Source organism: Pollachius pollachius (assembly GCF_949987615.1).
Source record: "Pollachius pollachius genome assembly, chromosome: 2".
NCBI lineage: Eukaryota > Metazoa > Chordata > Actinopteri > Gadiformes > Gadidae > Pollachius > Pollachius pollachius.
Genome location: NC_136935.1, coordinates 21,101,115 through 21,119,848, shown reverse-complemented (window position 1 = coordinate 21,119,848; position 18,734 = coordinate 21,101,115). Strand labels below are relative to the sequence as shown.

The following is an 18,734-nucleotide window of genomic DNA, read 5'->3' as shown; positions in this document are numbered from 1 at the left end:
TTTTGTTCCTGTGGACTTTGAGGATAGTGGGGATGGTGTGGCGGTGCAGCACCCTCAGAGCCCTCGTTGTCAAAGGCCCCAACGCAGGCGTAGACCACCAACTCAGTTTGGTGAGTGGGTGGCTCACTGAGAGCCCGTGTTCATGGGCAGTTCCGAGAGTTAAAGGGCAATGTTTACAATGTTATATATATATATATATATATTGCTTACCGCTTATATTTTGCTTATGTTTTGTATTTCTCTTGATAATGAATAGAAAAAGAGAGAACTTAAAAGGTAAAAAGTTTGATACAAAGTCAACTGTTATAGGCTCTTCCAGCTAATTGTGATTTTTCTAAAAAAAAAAAGAGAGAAAAACTCGACGGTAATGGTAGTTGTATGCACTATGGGGTAAACTGCATCTGGTGTATTTTTTGTTTATATTTTGAGTAATTACAGAGAACTCGCTTACCATTATCCTTTAAAATGTTAATTATATTTCCTTATGAATCATAGCCTGAGTAATGGGTATTTGAATGCCTTTTCCAGTTTGTTTTGCTCAACTGTAATGTGCACTGAACACATGGACTGTTAAATTCTTGCCTTTGCACTACTGATAAAGCTACAATTTATCAGCATTCCTCTTAAATTGACGCTTACTAGTTATGGTGCATCGTTTCAACTAGATCGAATGTGTATAGGGGGTTGAGAGTAGTGTATGTGTGAACGCGAGAATGACAGTGCGTGTGTGAGTGAAATCAGCGAGGGAGTAAACAAGCGAGTGAGCGAGCGATAGCGTGTCTAGGGAACAATGGAACGAGTCCGGTTATGTTTGGTGCAGATGTAACCTGCGTCGTGTTTTCATTGCCTGTACAATGGGTCAGCAAACATAAAGGACAGGTTTTGAACATTTCCTGGTCCGCCTGCAGCAGATACAGTCTTTTCCGCTATAATGCAAAATGGAGTCGCGCTGAACAGCGCGCACAAACAAGTGAACTCTCCACTCACGTGGCGACCGGCGACAACACAAAAGTGGCGGGAAAGAATAGACATTCTAGATTGTGCTAGCAAAGCCATAAGTGGGATTAAACATACATAAAACTAAAACAAATTATCGGTTACCTGCACAATGGGTCAGCAAACATAAAGGACAGGTTTTGAACATTTCCTGGTCCGCCTAGACAAAATGAATACAATATTACAAATTGCAAAGGAAAATCAAAAATCAAATAAAAGAACAATACTATGCCAAATATCAGAAGTGTATTAAACAACCGTCTAGAGATAAGTGACAATGGTAAAATTACTTATAACAAATGTTTCATGCGGACACGTTCTGTGCTCAACCTACCTGCAGCAGATACAGTCTTTTCTGCTGCAGGATATCCGGAATGCCACATTAGCAACATATCAAAATAAAAGTCTTGACCCAATGATACAGGATTTAACTATTTACATACTCATTTTATTTGCTCCGTTACATACACCCCCCTTAAATCCTGCTAAATTGGGGACGTACCGGTAAAACACTCACCAAAATAAAGAGGAAGAGAGATAGAACAAAATATATATACCTCCTAGGCCTCAAAACCGGAGAGAAAAAAATAAATAAAAAAAATACAGGCACTGACAAGTCACTAAAACCAAATATCACTAGCTGTCGATTAAGGAATCCTCCAACTAAGGAGTACTTAAGGAATGGGATGGCGCCATACCCAAGACCAAAAGTAGACTCTTGAGATGCCTGTTACACCTCAAATATTGCTATAAATGATACTTATCTCTAACTGTGTCTTACTGTGTCTACAGACTGACTACACTGACATCTAGTACCTATATGTTGAACCTCAAAATAAACTTTTAACTAAATAAATGAAAGAGTTCACTGTGGACTCTGAAGTGTCAAGGACTTGCTCATTCATTTCGCAAATAAGCCTCTCTGGAGGGTTGACAGGCCTGCCTCGTCTGGTTCGAGCTACTGTGTCCTCAAAACCCAGAGGTTGAGTGCATACTGTAAGTGCATCTGTGGATACCTCTTCATGTGCAATGACCACGGGGTGGAGCTCAGCACCGTGTCGGTCATTGATTATAGGGGGAACATCACTGTCCTCCAACCTCCTATCACTGCCGATGACACTAGCTGAGTCAAATGGCTCAGACACATCATGTCCTTCAGAGAGGCCAGTCTGCCGATCCTCCAACTCAGAATCATCAGGGCTGGACAGCACCCAGTGTACAGTCCGGTCAACGCTGCCATCAATCTCACCTGGGAGGTTGACTATGGGAACCATCCCCTCACTGACATCCACCTCAACTACATGATTGACTTCAGGCACCACCTCACCGCTTCTCCTGGGGTGGGTGTCTTCTCCATCACCAATCGGTAAGAAATTCACAGGAAGCAGTAGATTTCGGTGGACTACCTTCAGTTTGTCAGAATTAATGTCTTTGATCTTGTAGACATTGATGTCAGGATTCGCAGCCACAATTTCGTACATTGTTGACTCCCATTTGTCAGCTACCTTCCTTCTCCCTCTCTCACCTCTGTTCGCAACGAGCACTCTGTCACCAATGATTAGAGGTGACCCCTTGAACTTCCTGTTATAGAGCCTTGCGTGTCGAGTCTGTTCTTTCTGACTGTGTCTTTGTGCAATCTGCACCGCTTCACGCAGGTCTTTTTTCAGACGTGACACAAACTCATTGTGGTCCACCACAACACCAGAAACCACAGTTTGAAACAAGACGTCAACTGGGAGACGAGGGACTCTACCGAACATCAGATAGAAAGGTGCAAAGCCTGTCGTCTCGTGCTCTGTGCAATTGTAACAGAAAGTGAGTAGCTGTAACATCTGGGGCCACTTTGCTTTGGACTTAGGAGGCAACGTTCTGATCATGGAACCAAGGGTCCTGTTGAATCTCTCAACCACGCCATTGCCCATGGGGTGGTATGGTGTCGTGTGCGACTTCTCGACACCTGAAAGAATCAACAGCTCCCTGATCAATGTGCTTTCAAAGTTCGCTCCCTGATCAGAATGAATCCTCTTAGGGAAACCGTATATGAGAAAAAAATCATCCCAGAGCCTCCGAGCCAATTGCTTGGCGGACTGATTTTTGCATGGAAATGCATGAGCCATTTTAGAAAAATGGTCAGTCACAACAAGCACATCCATGGACTTCCCATCACTGACCTCTGCAGACCAAAAGTCAATGCAGACTAGTTCCATCGGCTCCGATGTGCGGATGCTCTCAAGTGGAGCACAAGCACCGGGCTCTGGTTTCTTTCCAACAACACAGCGGAATCATGAATTCCATTCAGTACTTGCGCTTTGAGAGAGTTGGGCACGACAAAGAGAAAAAGTCGTCTGTTCATGCCTTGATCTTTTCTCACCTTGCACAGTAAGCCATCATGGATAACCAGCCTGTCCCAATACTTCAGCAGCTGATGCACACTGAAGGACTCATCTGTTCTCTCATTTTTCGATGGCTTCCGCCGTCTCTCGATATAGTAGAGGACTCGGCTGATAGTACTATCCTGCCCTTGTTGGTTCACAAGACTGCTGTGAGGAATGGGGGAGTCAACCTGCTGCAGTTGAGCCAGACTCGCACCCAGGACTTCACTCAGACCACCACTGGAATGAGCTTCCAGAACAGCTGAAACGTCTGGAGCTCCGACCGAACCAACGTCTGAGGTTTCGTTGGCGGATGGGTTATGTGGATTCTTGCCTGATCTCAGGACCATCTGATGATTGTTGGAGTACCTGAAGGCATTTTGGACTGTGTCATCCACAACACCACTGACATTTCTCAAGAGAGACATGTATGGCTCGCTTACAATGCGGTGGCTTACGCAAGACTGGACGAAGGGTTCTCTGCTTAAAGCATCTGCCACAACGTTTCTGGGGCCAGGGATATACTTTATGTCGAAGCTGTATGATGCAAGTTTAGCCACCCATCGCTGTTCACAGGCATCCAGTCTGGGCTTTGTCAAAATGTATGTCAATGGGTTGTTGTCAGTCCATGCTGTGAAATGTCTTCCCTTTAGCCAATGGCTGAACTTTTCACAAACAGCCCACTTCAGTGCAAAGAATTCAAGTCTATGAGCAGGGTAGTTCATCTGTGAACGAGACAACGTTCTGCTGGCAAAGGCTACTGGTCTTGCTATCTCCTCACCAGGAGGGACTTGAGAGAGAACTGCTCCAACTCCGTCAAAAGACACGTCAACAGCCAGAATAAAAGGCTGGTCGAACATTGGATGAGCTAAGGTCACACTCTGTAGCAGATCTGACTTCAGGACTTCAAAGGCCTGCTCACAAGCAGGTGTCCAATCAGTAGGGACGAGTTTAGTGACGCTCGGCCGTTTTTTTGGCTTTCTCCCCAACTTCCCACGAGTCTGCTTACTGGACCCTGCTGTCAACTTGAAGAGTGGCTTGGCCTTCGCAGAACATCCCTCAATAAAGTGTTGATAATACATCACCATACCAAGGAACGATCGGATCTTCTTTGAACATGGTGTCTGCCCGTCAGCCTCCATCAGATCAACTCTCTGGATTTTGCTGATGGCCTCGACCTTGTCTCGATCCGTCTCAATGCCTTTCTCACAGATTATGTGGCCAAGGAATTTAACAGAACGTCTTAAGAAAAAGCATTTCTTTGGGGCCAGCTTCAGATTGTGACTCGACAGACGGGAGAAGATCATTTCAAGCCGCTGAAGGGCCACAGACTCGGAAGGAGCGAACACCATGAGATCGTCCAGGTAGCACAGGACACTGCTGAAGTTCTCATCGCCAAAGATTGACATCATCATTCTCATGAACGTGGCTGGACTGTTTGAGAGACCCTGAGGCAGTCTGTTGTACTCGTGCAGGCCGAAAGGAGAAGAAAAGGCTGTAAATTTCTTATGCTCTTCCTGCAAAGGCACATTATAATAGCCTGATGTCAGATCCGTTGTGGAAAAGAAGACGTTCCCGCCCAGTGCAGCCAACACATCAGCCTGGTGAGGCAACGGGTAAGCGTCTCTGACCGTCCGAGCATTCAACCACCTGAAATCTGTACAGATCCTTAAGTCGCCATTCTTCTTCCAGACAAGCACGAGGGGAGATGCATAGTCACTGTGTGACTTGCGAATGATTCCCTTCTCCTCCATATCGTTCAGAGTCGTCCTTAGTTTAGCATACTGGCTTGGTGGTATACGCCTGTAAGGCAAACGGAAGGGTCTGTCATCAGCCAGATGAATGCGATGGACAAAGTCACTGGCTTCTCCACAGTCCATTTTGTCTCTTGAGAATATTGACTCATATCTCTCAATAGTCTGGAGCAGCTTGTCTTTCCAGTGTTCTGACACCTCACAAGACTCCAGATCGATGTCAGGGAGGTTCAAACTGCACAAGGCACGTTTCATCTCCTCCTCTGACCTGGGGGTTGAGGGGCTGCTGTCCGTACACTGCACATTTGACTTGATCTGTTCTGGCTGTGGCAGGTCTTCCATAGCAATACACGGTGACACGTCGGCTATCTTAGCATTTTTCCTCAGGACTATTCTATGATTTGTTGGGTTTATAACTTTCATCGGAATGGAGCCATCACCCCAAAGCGGTGTGATCACTCTGCCAACCATTATCTGCTTAGGTCTTGATCTTGACTTTGTCGGCTCAACGATGACTGTGCTACCCACAGACAAGGCTGAAGACACGGGTAGCTTACCCCAAACCAGGTGCTCTGTTTGTGGCTCTAATGTCACACTTCTCATGAGCTTTACAGTGCCCACTCTGTCTGGCACAGACTCACCTCTCCACCTCTGAGTGTTGGAGAAAAGAGACAAAAACTGAGAGCATTCATCACTCTGATTATTGCTGGGCATGGACGTGAGCTTTCAATAGTCACCTGTCTCTCTCAGACACGTCAAAAGCCTTTTTATGACGTTACCGCCCAGAATCATCTCCTTAGATTGACCTGGGACAACTAAGGTGGGAACAGTCTTCAAACAACCGTACAGTCTGACTGGGAGGTCATAGATTGCTGTTGGAGTGACACGATGGCCTCCACAGCCAACAATCACAATATCTTGAGCTGACTGCTTTGAAATGCCTGGAATGTATTGCAACAACATGGCTTCAGCAGACTCACTAAGAGTACACGCCATGGATCCACTATCAATAAGCGCTTTGAAAGAGAGTCCATTCACTATTGAAACTGATGTGTAAAATAAACTATCAGACCTGGGAACTGTCTGCAAATTTTGAAAAATAACTGTCTTCTCTGACGAACAATCACTACTGTACAACTGACTAAGAGATTCATAATCAGAAAAAGCCTCAAAGCTAGAAGTGGGAAGCACACTTTCACAATCTACGTGGTCCTCCCCCACACGCAGATCTGTTAGTTTGACGCCTGGCCACCGGGTGCTGCACTCTGTCCCCTACGTGGACATCTGTTCCTTGCATGGTCAGGAGAAAAACACTGGAAACACAGTCTGTTATCCCTACAGTGTGACAAGGCAGAATGCGAGGGATCTTTGCAAACTAAACACGGTGTGTCTTTAAGACCTTGAATACGAGGTAGACCACTTGTCCTTCTATCCGCTGATCTGAACTGAGCAGTATTCATAAGAACCTTCTCCATCATACCAATCATCCTCTCCAGAGCAGAGTGATCAGCTGATGTGGACTGTGGTGTTGACTGAGCGCTACACAGTGGAGCTGGGCTACTCTTTACCTCCATCCTGTTCACAGCCACGTTCTTCTCCTCAACAGCCCCATCTTTCCCTATCACTGCTGCTCTGATGACCTTCTCTGAGTGGTACTCATCCAAAACTTCTTGCACTTCCGCAGCCGACCACTTGTCGATGGAAGAACGAAAAGTGAGCAATAGACCTGAATCTGGGCAGTTCCTAATGAACATACGTGTGACCTCTATGGACAAGCTGTCTTGCTGCTTACCCTGTTCGATGAGACACTCAGCAGCAATATCAGCAGCACAGTTAAGGCGAAGCCAGTAGTCATAGGGATCTTCCCGTGGTTCAGGGAAGGTCGTGTAGAAGTCTTGCAGAGGCAGTGGTGAAAACTGCTTGCAACTGAAATGCTTCCCTAAAAGGCTATAGATAGACAGACATGTACTGTAGGTTGTCGAAACTGTGGAATAAAGTATCCAGCCGTCAAGAATCAGTGCCAGTGTCATTCCGACGTATGAGCAGACCCACTGCCGTTCATAGTGAAGGGTGTTATCCCCGAAAGGACATCGGCCCTGGAGGGAACGTCTCCCCTGTGCTCCCCGACTACGGTTTGGGAGCCATCGAGCAGGAAAGGTGTAACACATGCAGGGTTGCCAACAGTCACGCCCTTGGCGTGACAGTCACGCTTTCACCATCAATCTCACGCTGTCACGCACACGCAAGAAATGTCACGCCAAAATAAAAAAAAAAATTAAAATTAAAAAAATTAAATATATAAAAAAAATTCTCCCGTTCATTTTCTGTTGATGACTAGCAGCTGTAACATCTGCCTACAAAGTGATCGCGGCAGTATTCTCTGATCGTTGATTCGCTGAAAACCATGCACCTGATACGTCAGTTGCGTTTGAAAAGTTCAGAGAGTTCAGAGCGTATAGGTTCGGAGTCGGAGCCCACTGATGCGCGTTTGAAAGTTTGGATGACATTAATCAAGGTAAGCAGATAAAATAGCCTAACAAATCGAATAATCTATTGTCTAATACAATTGTGTGCCTTGTCACTACAGACGTAGCCTTGCTTAATCAGTCTAATTGTGTGCTGAGACAGTAAAGACTTAAACTAGTTGCAAACGTTTTCTCACACGAGCGTTATGAGGGCTAAGTAATATCTAAATAAAAGGCCCATGTGCAAAATACATTTTGTTAGATGAGCTTGCTGAAATATTTCAAAAGAAAAACGGATCATGGACATGGAGAGAAGAATCAAGCAGAGCTTCAGCAGGTAAGCTAGTCACATAATGATTTATGTTCAGTTGTTTGTTAGCAAAAATAAAAATGTTACACTAGGCTACCTTTTCATTAAAAGATGGACAGTGTGCCCTCCACCTAATATGAACTTGTCTTACCAATGTTAGCACAAGGAAAATCCAGGCCTACATGTAATTTTAATGGAGATGTCATGATTAGGCTACCATGTCATTATAAGGCTGCAGCTTTTTTTTAACACAGCCTACCTTTTTAGATAGAGGAAAGAGACGAGAAAGACAATGAAGAAGTGGTGATATTGGATGATGATGATGATGATGATGAGGAGGATGTGGTGGAGGAGGAGGAAGATAGCACAGAGCCCACAGTCTAGCAGAAGAAAATGGCAAAATCAGGGGCCGCTGCTTGCAATTCCAAATTTAACAGTGCCTGGACCAAAGAGTGGCCTTTCATTAAACAGGGCACAACTGAGTTTCACTTTTGGTGTGAAGTCTGCCGGCACGAGTTGGAATGCAGGCATCAAGGCAGGGCAGATGTTCAGCGGCATATCACCAGAGAGACTCATATCAAAAAACAAAAAATCCTTGACAGTACCAACAAAATAGATAGATTTGTTTGTTCGAGGGCTGAAGAGATGAATTTGGACACTCAGGTGATAATTTGAATCCAATCATATGTGTGCTTTGGCTATGCATTTGCACATATTCTACCTCAGATGTAACCTCGTATTTTTTTTACAGGCTAGAAGGGCAGAGGTCAAAGTGGCAGTGACCCTGGTCAGCCACAATATTCCTATAGCCTTTGCAGATCACCTCAGCCCGCTATTTAAAGAATGTTTTCCGGATTCTAAAATTGCCAAAAATTATTGTTCTGCAAGAACAAAGACATCAGCCATCATTAACAAGGCAATAAGTCCTTATTTATTGAACGAGCTGGTTCGTAACATGAAGAGTAAACCATTCAGTCTGTCGACAGATGGGTCCAATGATACAGGTGACCTTTTTTTTAATTATTTTCCCTCTCCCATTAGGCTTTTACATGATGCTTGAATCCAACATCTAATCAATACAACATATAATAGGTATAGAGAATGACAAGTTGTGCATTGCTTGAATTACTGCTTTACTGTTTACTGACGATAGCGGATTCAATCATTGTCTGATTGTGTAAAACTTGTGGGTTTTTCTTAAGGAAAGGCAAAGATGAATCCTTTGACTGTCAAAATCTGGGAGACCAATGGAGTAGCCCATAGATTTTTGGATATGGGAATAACAACTGGAGAAGTCTGTGGCACTGCGGCAACCATATTCAGCAAGATGGACTCTGTGTTGAAAGGGCACAGTATACCTTGGCAGAATTGCGTTGCTCTTTCTGTTGACAATGCCAGCGTAAATATGGGAGACAGAAACTCTATCAAATCAAGGGTGCTGAAAGAAAACTCTTCAGTGTTCATCCTAGGTTGCCCATGCCACATAGTGCACAACAATGCCTCTGCTGCTGGTGCCGTGTACAGTGAGGTAAATTGCTCAATTACTCTAGTCATAAAAGAAGCACTTGAAGACCCAGCTCTTCAGAGAGTACCTCCTCTCCTAACTTACAATTACTAGCACTACTTAGCAGTATTTATTTATTGTTACGCTAATGTCTGTTGCAATGTAGCTTGAATGTTATTCTCCCTTGTAAGTGGCTTTGGATAAAAGCGTCTGCTAAATGACTAAATGTAAATGTCATAGCATTATAATGTTAAGTTGGTATTCCATAGGAAACCTGTCCCATTTGCATTAGCAATTTCTTCTTTAAAAAGAAAATAAATCCTTCCAGATCACAGGGTTCGATGTTGAGGACCTGGCAGTAGATGTGGGCTTTTGGTTCAAGGCTAGCACCAAACGCAAGAACATATTGGATGGTAATTCACTGATTTCATTTCTCAAGATCTAGTTTACATACAGATATAGTAATTAATTCGTTTTTTTTCTTTAATCATTGCACTGCTTGTTTGCTGTAATCTACATTTTTCATCGTCACAAAATTCTGTACGTTTTGTGACACAAACTACATGGAGACACTGCTGCATGTGAGCACAAGATGGCTTAGTTTGGAGATGATGGTCAGTCAGATTCTACGTCTCTAATGCCCTCAAGAGTTATTTTGAAAGCATCCGTAAGTATAAGCCTAGTTTAGATTTTGAAACCTATTTGATGAATGATGTATCCATCTAATGTAACAATGTATCGGTTTTTGGTTTGTCACAAGTTCACACAGTGCCAAGGAATATGAGAATTTTTCCAAATTATTATTTATTTGTTTTGCAGTGCCTGTTCTTTAACTCCACAGATGAGAAGCAAGCCAGGTGTGATCGGCTGCGTGAATCGTTCCAGGACCCAATGACGGAGATCCATCTCTTATTCTACCGGTCGACACTGATAACATTCACACATTTAAACCTGCTATTCCAGCGGCAAGACCCTTGTGTCTATCTACTTCATGAACAAGTACATAGCACTTATTGTTGCATTTAGTTTGTTATTTGTAGTTGCACTCACAAATGTATAAAACATTATTTGTCTACTATACTATTCACTTCACTATTTTAGAGTTCCTTTAGCCCTGTGCCTTAGGTAATTGTATGAATAGGGATCATTTACAAGGGTGTATATTTTTTAGGGTAATGTGTGAGAGTCCGTATTTTCGATACCCTAATACTTTTACTTCTATTTGTGTATTCAAGATCAGGTTGTTCGTCAAGAAACTCCTGTCCAAATTCCTGAAGCCAGGAGCTTTTAGAGGGGTCAATGTGGACACAGTGGACCTCAGGGATGAGGAGAGCCAATTGCCAAGTGAATATTAGGAGTGACAAAAACAAAGGTTTTATATAATGTTTGCATTGTATGCAGGTCTTCTGTTACTCTAAGCACTAAATTATCCATACATGCCTTTTAGATTCTCAGCTTGGTGTTGGCTTCACAACGAGGACAACATTAAACCGCCTTGTGGAAGCAGGTGATGTCTCCATGGACTCAGCTAAAAACTTCCATCTCGCAGCCAGGAGCTTTTTTGTGAAGGCAGTCGAGTACGCCACAGCTAAGCTAAGCTCCCTTTACGACCCTGTGCTGGAGCATTCAAGGTTTGTGGACTTCAGACAAAAAATGGATACCACCTTGGATGATGTGCTCTACTTTGTTCATAGGTATGTATGCAACCATCTGGGCTGTAGAGTGATATTGGTTTATTCTGTTTCTGCTGTAAAGAGACTTTTCTCAAACCAGTATTTCTCTGTTTGGATTCAAATCTCCTGCCCTACAACCAACCAAGGGAGCAGGACCAGCTGAATGACGAGTTCCTGGAGTTTCTATCTGGGGGGAAGCAGTCATCTGGACAAATGAGGATGGGCAGTACCACAGGATGGGTATATCTTGGAAATCTTAAGAATCGGGCAAGTGGCACTTTTAAATTCCCCAAATTATTCAAGGTGGCCCAGATTGTGTTGAGCATGCCTCATTCAAATGCGGATGCTGAGCGAACATTTTCATTGATTGGCCTAAACAAGACTGACACCAGAAACAGACTGTCCCTTGAAGGCACCCTGTCGTCAATCATGACCATGAAAATGAGCAGCCTTGAACCCTGCTTCAGATACGAACCTCCTGCAGAGGTTGTGAAGCAGGCCAAAACTGCCACTGTGGCATACAACAGGCCTAATTTGTGACTTCTGTGTTCTGCCTGTTCTGAGGAACACACACACACACACACACACACACACACACACACACACACACACACACACACACACACACACACACACACACACACACACACACACACACACACACACACACACACACAGCCCTGGGGAGCTGGGCTAACTATTGTGTCCCTTTTTTTGTTTTTGAAATTTCTGTCTTTATTTGAGATGCCTGTCTTTATTTTGTAATAGCGCAATCAATAAATTAATTGTACATTTTGAAAAAGCGTTTCCATTCTATAACTTTTTTTCATAAATGAGGGTTTATACTAAGTAAACAAGGACTATTTTGTAAAAAAAAATAGGGTTAGGGTTGTCAAATGTTTTGCCGCTCACACTAATATTTTAGAGTCTCACTCCAGCCAAAGTCCCAAAGTTGGCAACCCTGCACATGGATGGTTACGACATTATGCTAATCAAAACCTATATGCAAAATATGACGGGATTTTCACTTCCGGAACCAAACTGTCGCGCTCTGTGGGCATGTATGTGGCGGGCGATCGAGGAGCACAAGGAAACATAATCAAGCCCCGAGCCCGGATGGAGAACACGCATGCGCATCCGACACGCTTTCCGCTCGGATCTGGACGTGTCTTCGTGTGAAAATGGCAGAAAGTAAAGAGGAATCAAAGTTGGATCTAATCAGCAGATGTATCCGACCGTTCCCCGACTTCCCAAGTGAAGGGATTCTCTTCAGGTACGTACCTTTGAGTTGCCATCTAGTGTAATAACGGTTAAATTAATAATAATAATAATAATAACGTAAAGTAGACCATTGCTGATTAATCTATGTATGCTTACGTTATGTGTGAGGCTAACATCGTGTGTTTGAAACATGATGTGTTTCATTTGCAGAGATATTTGCCCTATAATGAAAAGGCCAGCAGCACTGACAGCAGTGATCGATCTGTTTGAACAACATGTCCTAGAATGCCACCCGGTGGTTGATCTGATAGTTGGTAAGTAGCCGTCATGTCGCCACACATACACCTCCCTTAACCCCCCTGCTCATCTTTGGTAAATTCGACCCGGTGCATGATTAAATTTCTATAAATTGTCAATTGTCAATTGTCAAAACATCCCACAAAACAAATTTTACCTCTTTACTAACACCAACAATTAAATCAATATTTAGTGCAATAGGGTTATTAATATCTCACAGATCAATCAGGATAATACACTTGTTTTTGTTCAGAAAAACGTTAAAACTTCTTTGCACCACAGGTATTGATGCTCGTGGGTTCCTCTTCGGTCCTCTTCTGGCACAGAGGTTAGGAGTAGGCTTTGTTATGGTGAGGAAGAAAGGCAAGCTGCCAGGGCCTACTGTGTCTGTGGCGTACACGTTGGAGTATGGCACGGTAAGGTGGACTTGGATGCTCTCAGCTTAATTATTATTCAACCAAACACATTATTCACGTTGATGGTATAAATGTAGTCATTATGTAAGTATTATGTTCGTAAACACCATACTTTAGAGCCTACTATTTATGTACTATAAATAAGGATAATTGGTTTCAATGTTCAGTTAGACACGAACAATTAGGTCCCCCCCCCATGTGAGTGACTTTATTGGTAATATAATGTTTTGTTTCCAACATAGGCTGAGGCTGAAGTTCAGGAAGATTCTGTGTCCCCTGGACAGAAAGTTATTCTTATTGATGATCTTTTGGCTACTGGAGGTGAGAAAATATGTGGTTATGAAATGTTGATTATGAAATGTTGATGTTTATTTCTGTGTTTTTAATGTAGAATTTAACAATCCATCGCTACCATATGGATAAATGAACATACACCAAACATGAAACAGAACTGCTTTAAATGTTTTGATTGTCTGCCGTCTGTGTTCTGTTTTACAAGGGACCCTGTTTGCTGCATGTGAACTGATGAAGAAGCTACGTGCCGAGGTCCTTGGATGCTTGGTGGTGGTCTCGCTCAAGGACTTGAGCGGTGCAGACAAACTGAAGCCACACACCGTTTTCCCACTTATTCAGTATTGACCCTCTCTAAGTAAGCTTCTCTTTTGCTAGCAGCATGATGTGATCAGATGTAATAAATAATCAATACATTTTCTTCCTTCCAGATACATTATGACATGGGTTTCGGCAAGGGTCCTAATCCTAATAATTTTAAATCTTTGTATTAGTATGCAAATAGAGAAAAAAATCATAATAGAGCCTTGGATTTGAGAGTCTGCATGCAGTGCGTACAACTAGGCCTATCTTGTACAGTGTTGTTTATATTGAACCTTCTAATGGTGTGTGTGTGTGTGTGTGTGTGTGTGTGTGTGTGTGTGTGTTGCTTCCTAGATCAACACTTGCCCAATGCATACATGTTGCGGAATAAGTTATTTGTTATATTGTAAAACCGTATTTTTTCTAAGGCAATTAATTTCCTTATTAGGTTGTATCACAACGTAACCAGGCTCCAGTCTCCCCTACATGCATGGAACACCATCCCCATCCAGACCTAGGGCCGAACTGTTTGAATCGTTACACCCTGCAGAAAATCAACATTTAAAGAGCTGACCATGGACCTTTGACGCATAGTACAGAAGAAGTACAGAAGAATTTTGTCTAAATTAAAATCAGAAAAGTGAGGTTTTTTTATATTAAAGGACCCAAATAATTAAGAAATAAACGTTTTTCTAATTTTGTGGTACTCGGGATATGGCAGGAATTTCCTGCTTCGACAGTTTGTTGGCATCAGACCGCCACTTGCCTGAAGCGGGAGACATGGCAACCACAACTTCCTTTGAGGGTCCCTCATACTGGGATTAAAGCATCATCTTAAACTCAACAAACATCGCTGGGTCCTCAAAGATGAGCCCCATCCTCATAACCTGTAAAACACTGCATTCAAATAGACATATTTTGCGTTTTTTAAGAAATAACTTCTGAATCCATCTGCCTTGTACATATGTCAAGTGTGTTAATAATCATTTACAATTTTTACATTTTATTATGTTTCATGCAAATGTTTTACAAAGTAAAAGAAGGGCCTGTTTTCATTGGCTGTGCGTTACATTCACTCTTCTTGGATTTGGGGGAAAGCACCTTAGGAAACAACTTGACCACACATCAAATGTAAACACAATATCTGAGCTGACTAACCAAAACAGTTGAACACAGTAACGTGAGTTTGTAAATCTTCCTTTGGAAGGTGAGGTTCCACTTTTCCTGGAGGCCATATGGTTACTTCTCAAATACGGGATGGATGACACTGGCAGTGTCAAATATGAGCGCTTGGGCAGGTAGCCTTCAGATTTTGCAAACAAATTCCCTCAGCTGTTCCTATAGCTTTTATGGATCCTTCTGGTTGATGGCATGCACAAAAAAATAATCTCATTACGTGTTCTGAAGGCTGCCCTACTACTTTGGTAAGAGATCATACAAAATCTTCACTTCACTTACGAACTTGCTCACTTAGCGTACTCAAGGTCAATCCTCAGATACATTTGAAAAATAACTTGAAGGACTTACTGGCTCAGAAGAATCTGGGCCACATCATTCTTGCATGTCCTTCCAGTGCCGAAGCCAGCTGGCCTGCACTACCCACTTCGTTCTGTTTATACATTATATAGGCCTACATTTGTTTTTGGCTGAGAGTTTAAGGACAGAGGAGGGCGTGTTATCCCAATGGTTACGATCCATGCCAACTATTAGTTACTTGTTTTTAGTACCGTCTTTGTATAAGCGTTGGAAATGCTGCTCTGGCTTAAGAGCAAGAAAATATTAATGGCTATGAGAGCTTGGGCTTCTGAATCCTCCTGAATTATAGTGTTTTCAAAAACTTTACCTTTGCTCCCACTGGACACTCTAGAAACGTGCCAACTGGATCAAAATGTCTCTCTGTGACTTCTGTTGTTCCTTGATATGAGAGAAGTGGTCTGGCCATCCTGAGCACTATGGTCCAAACGTGCTTGTCCTTACTACTAAGGAAATCCCGGCCCAGTAGACAGGGTTCTCATGCTACAATAATCAGCCACCTGTGGTGATAACTCACAGGTGCCTGGAATTGGGGCTGTTTTCCCTGTCATGGTCAGCAATTGAACATGTGCTCTTTGGGGTTGTGTATAAGATGGGAGGAGGACAGGATGGAGGTGGAGCAAGTATCAACTAGAAAATGCATTTCCTGCAGAAAATGAGGTGAGTGCTGTAGTAGGCTACAAAGTGAGGTTGAAAATATTTTTTAATAAAGCCACATAGATTAAGAAATAAAGAAACATTAAATGGCTTAAATCAAGTTAAGGGATTTCAACAAAAGTCTAAATGGAGTAAACAATGTAAACATGCACACCATTTAAGAAAAAGTAAATGGTTGGAAACAAATAAAATTACCGCTGAATGAAAAGTGCAAAGCATTGCTAAAAATGCAGAAAGGTAAAATGAATTGAACTAAAGAATCTGAAACGTGTGTGATTAAAAGTAGCTCAATAGAGTGGGAAAAACCGCCCCATCTGGCAACACTGCCTGAACGTCCTCCAAAAGTAGCCCAATCTGGCGGGAAAAAAACGCCCTATCTTGCAACACTGCTGAACATCAAGCTCCAGCATCAACGTAAATCAATGAGACCAACTGAAAACGAAACCGGTATGAAACTAAAACTGTGATTCTGAATAAAGTTTAAATGATATCGAAATTCCGTTTGGATGTTATTGAAGATACAAGTGTGATGATTTGTTAAATGGTTTGAGCAAAGGTAAATGGTTGAAATTTGACCGAGATACGATGTCTTAAGAAATTTAAGTGTCAGAATGGGCAGATGGCTACAATGGGACTAACTGTAGAATATGACCGTTTGAAACTAAAACTGTGATTCTGAAGAAAGTTTAAATGATATCGAAATTCCGTTTCGATATTATTGAAGATACAAGTGTGTAGATTTTAAACGAAGATAAACGGTTGAAAATTGATTTAGTTACGTCTTAAACAGTTGAAGTACCAGAGGCCTCCCATTGATTCCCATGTTAAAAAAAGATTATATTTTAACAGTAGAATATCTTAAAAAGTTTAAAATATTTTAAAAATCTGAAAAGAAGCGCGCGATTCAAAGCTATTCTGAATATTTTAAAAATTGAGGAAGGAGATAGGTCCCAAAGTTTGTAGAGAATAATAAAGAAATAAAGAAAGAAAGAAAGAAAGAAAGAAACTTATGAAGAACAATAGTTGAGCGCTGCATGCAGCACTCACCTAATGAGTGTTGCAGCTAATACTGGAACACGACAACAGTCAGTAGAGAACAAGGTGGATGTTGTCATGGACCACAAAGATTGGGTGAAACAGGGGAGGGACAGCTCTGGCCCGGTGTAACCCCTTCTATGGGCTGGAGGCAACTCCCCATGGATCTCCATGTGGGCAGTGGCTGATGTTGTTGGCTGCGTCCGAGAGATATCGCTCATTGTAATGCTCATACTGCTAAACGACTACTAGCTTATAAAAGATTCATTAAGTGGCTGTTTTTGATTATTAATGTTCAAATTTTAAATAACATCAATATAGCTTCTTAAATATGTATTTAAGCAAGTCGGCCACACAAACTCTTTAATAAGGTGACAATAAACCTTTACTTTACATATAATGCCTCCAATTCTTATGACAACATTGTGATTTTGTAATTTCTGCAAGACTGCTTGATACTTTCAATTGAATTGAAGTAGTTTTTAAATGCGTAATTGGTGGTCTTTTCTTTGATGACTTGGCGGCTACTTAAACTCAAGCATGCAGAAGAACTCAAAAACTCTTACTGAAAAAATCTCACTAACTACACGGTTGATCACACCAGGTGAGTAGAGGTTGGCTTATTAGGCCTGAAACAATCATATGGTCGAGGCAGGCCACTATTTCCAACTAGACCTTACTCTAGTAAAGACTTAAACTCCAATTACAAACATAAACATACACTAATCTTATATTGGGAAAAAGTTGTTGGTGGTAATAACATTGTTGTTCCAACTATAATCCTGCAATTTTTACATTGTTCTGTGGCCTGATTGCCTACAGCCATACCACCCTTGTATGATCTTTGAAGTTAAGCTTGTTCAGGACAATTTTTTTTTTTTTTTTTTTCCTTCTCAAATTCTGTAAAAGTCAAACTGCAGCCTATACCGTAAGTCGAAAACTCTTGAAATTTTCAGGTATGGTTACCAATAACCCCCTCTACCCATAAACCCAAAATGGACTCAAAATTCTTTCCGAATATTAATCTCTAGAATCAGACGCATACGCATTTATAAAACGCGGGTCTTCTGCTCTAAAAATGTTTACTTTTCCCACAATTTCATAGAAAAGCCAAACGTCCACAGTCTCAACCCATTTTGCCTATATTACCATTTTGTTATTGTATAACCACCATACGGCTATCATTAGGTGGATACCATTAACAGATGCAAATTTTCAGATCTGTACCCTTTTAAGAAAGCCCTTAATTCTCTTGTGAAATGTGTGCTTGGAGTTTTCTTGATTTTGTGCGCTTATCAATCGACATTTTCACCATGTGAATGAGGCTTCATCTCAGGAATGTCAGTGGCTCAACGGGATAATACCGTGTACTGGTGATCCACATAACATTCTGTCATTGCCACTCATTTAAGAAACACAACATTGAACAGCACCTGAAATTCATCAGGCAATCAACATTCCGACTCATTAGTTTCCAAGAATCTGAGTGCACGGTACGGCATTAAGGGGAACTTCTTCGTTAACCATTTTTCCTTCATAATTAACTGTCATATTTATATTTCTTCTGTTAGTGTTTTTGACTACAAAGGTTTAATTTCCCCAGAATTTCAAAGATTTTTCAGGTATATGCTTTTAAGAAAGCCCTTAATTCACTTGAGAAATGTGTGCTTGGAGGTTTCTGGATGTTGTATGCTTATCAATAGACATTGTGACCATGTAAATGAGGCTGCAGTTCAGGTTTATCAGTGGCTCAATGGGATAATGTCTTGTACAGGTGATCCTTAAGTTGAGTTAAAATCCCGATTATAGCATGCTGAACATGACATTCGGCCATTGCTTTGCAGCTCACCTGAAAGCCGAGGCACAGTATTGCATTAAGTGGAGCATCTTCAACATCTTTCCTTCAT

The 18,734-nt window shown here is 42.1% G+C and overlaps 1 protein-coding gene across 6 annotated transcripts; it reads left to right on the top strand.

Moving 5' to 3' along the window:
- The first annotated feature begins 5,341 nt into the window (after positions 1-5,341).
- On the top strand, positions 5,342-14,643 carry aprt (adenine phosphoribosyltransferase). Of its 6 annotated transcripts, none has more exons than XM_079729174.1 (11): positions 5,348-8,901; positions 9,100-10,068; positions 10,221-10,400; positions 10,637-10,745; positions 10,849-11,095; positions 11,221-12,347; positions 12,506-12,609; positions 12,875-13,008; positions 13,251-13,329; positions 13,508-13,657; positions 13,957-14,643. In XM_079729174.1, exons 6-10 carry the CDS (start codon positions 12,256-12,258, stop codon positions 13,645-13,647), a joined length of 549 nt encoding a protein of 182 aa, XP_079585300.1. In that variant the 5' UTR covers positions 5,348-8,901; positions 9,100-10,068; positions 10,221-10,400; positions 10,637-10,745; positions 10,849-11,095; positions 11,221-12,255; the 3' UTR covers positions 13,648-13,657; positions 13,957-14,643. The 6 variants fall into 6 exon arrangements, with proteins under 6 accessions (XP_079585298.1, XP_079585300.1, XP_079585296.1 ...); XM_079729173.1 differs by having other exon boundaries at positions 5,352-8,901; positions 14,051-14,643; XM_079729170.1 differs by lacking the exons at positions 12,506-12,609; positions 12,875-13,008; positions 13,251-13,329; positions 13,508-13,657; positions 13,957-14,643 and having other exon boundaries at positions 5,349-8,901; positions 9,100-9,425; positions 9,730-10,068; positions 11,221-12,460.
- The last annotated feature ends 4,091 nt before the right edge of the window (positions 14,644-18,734 follow it).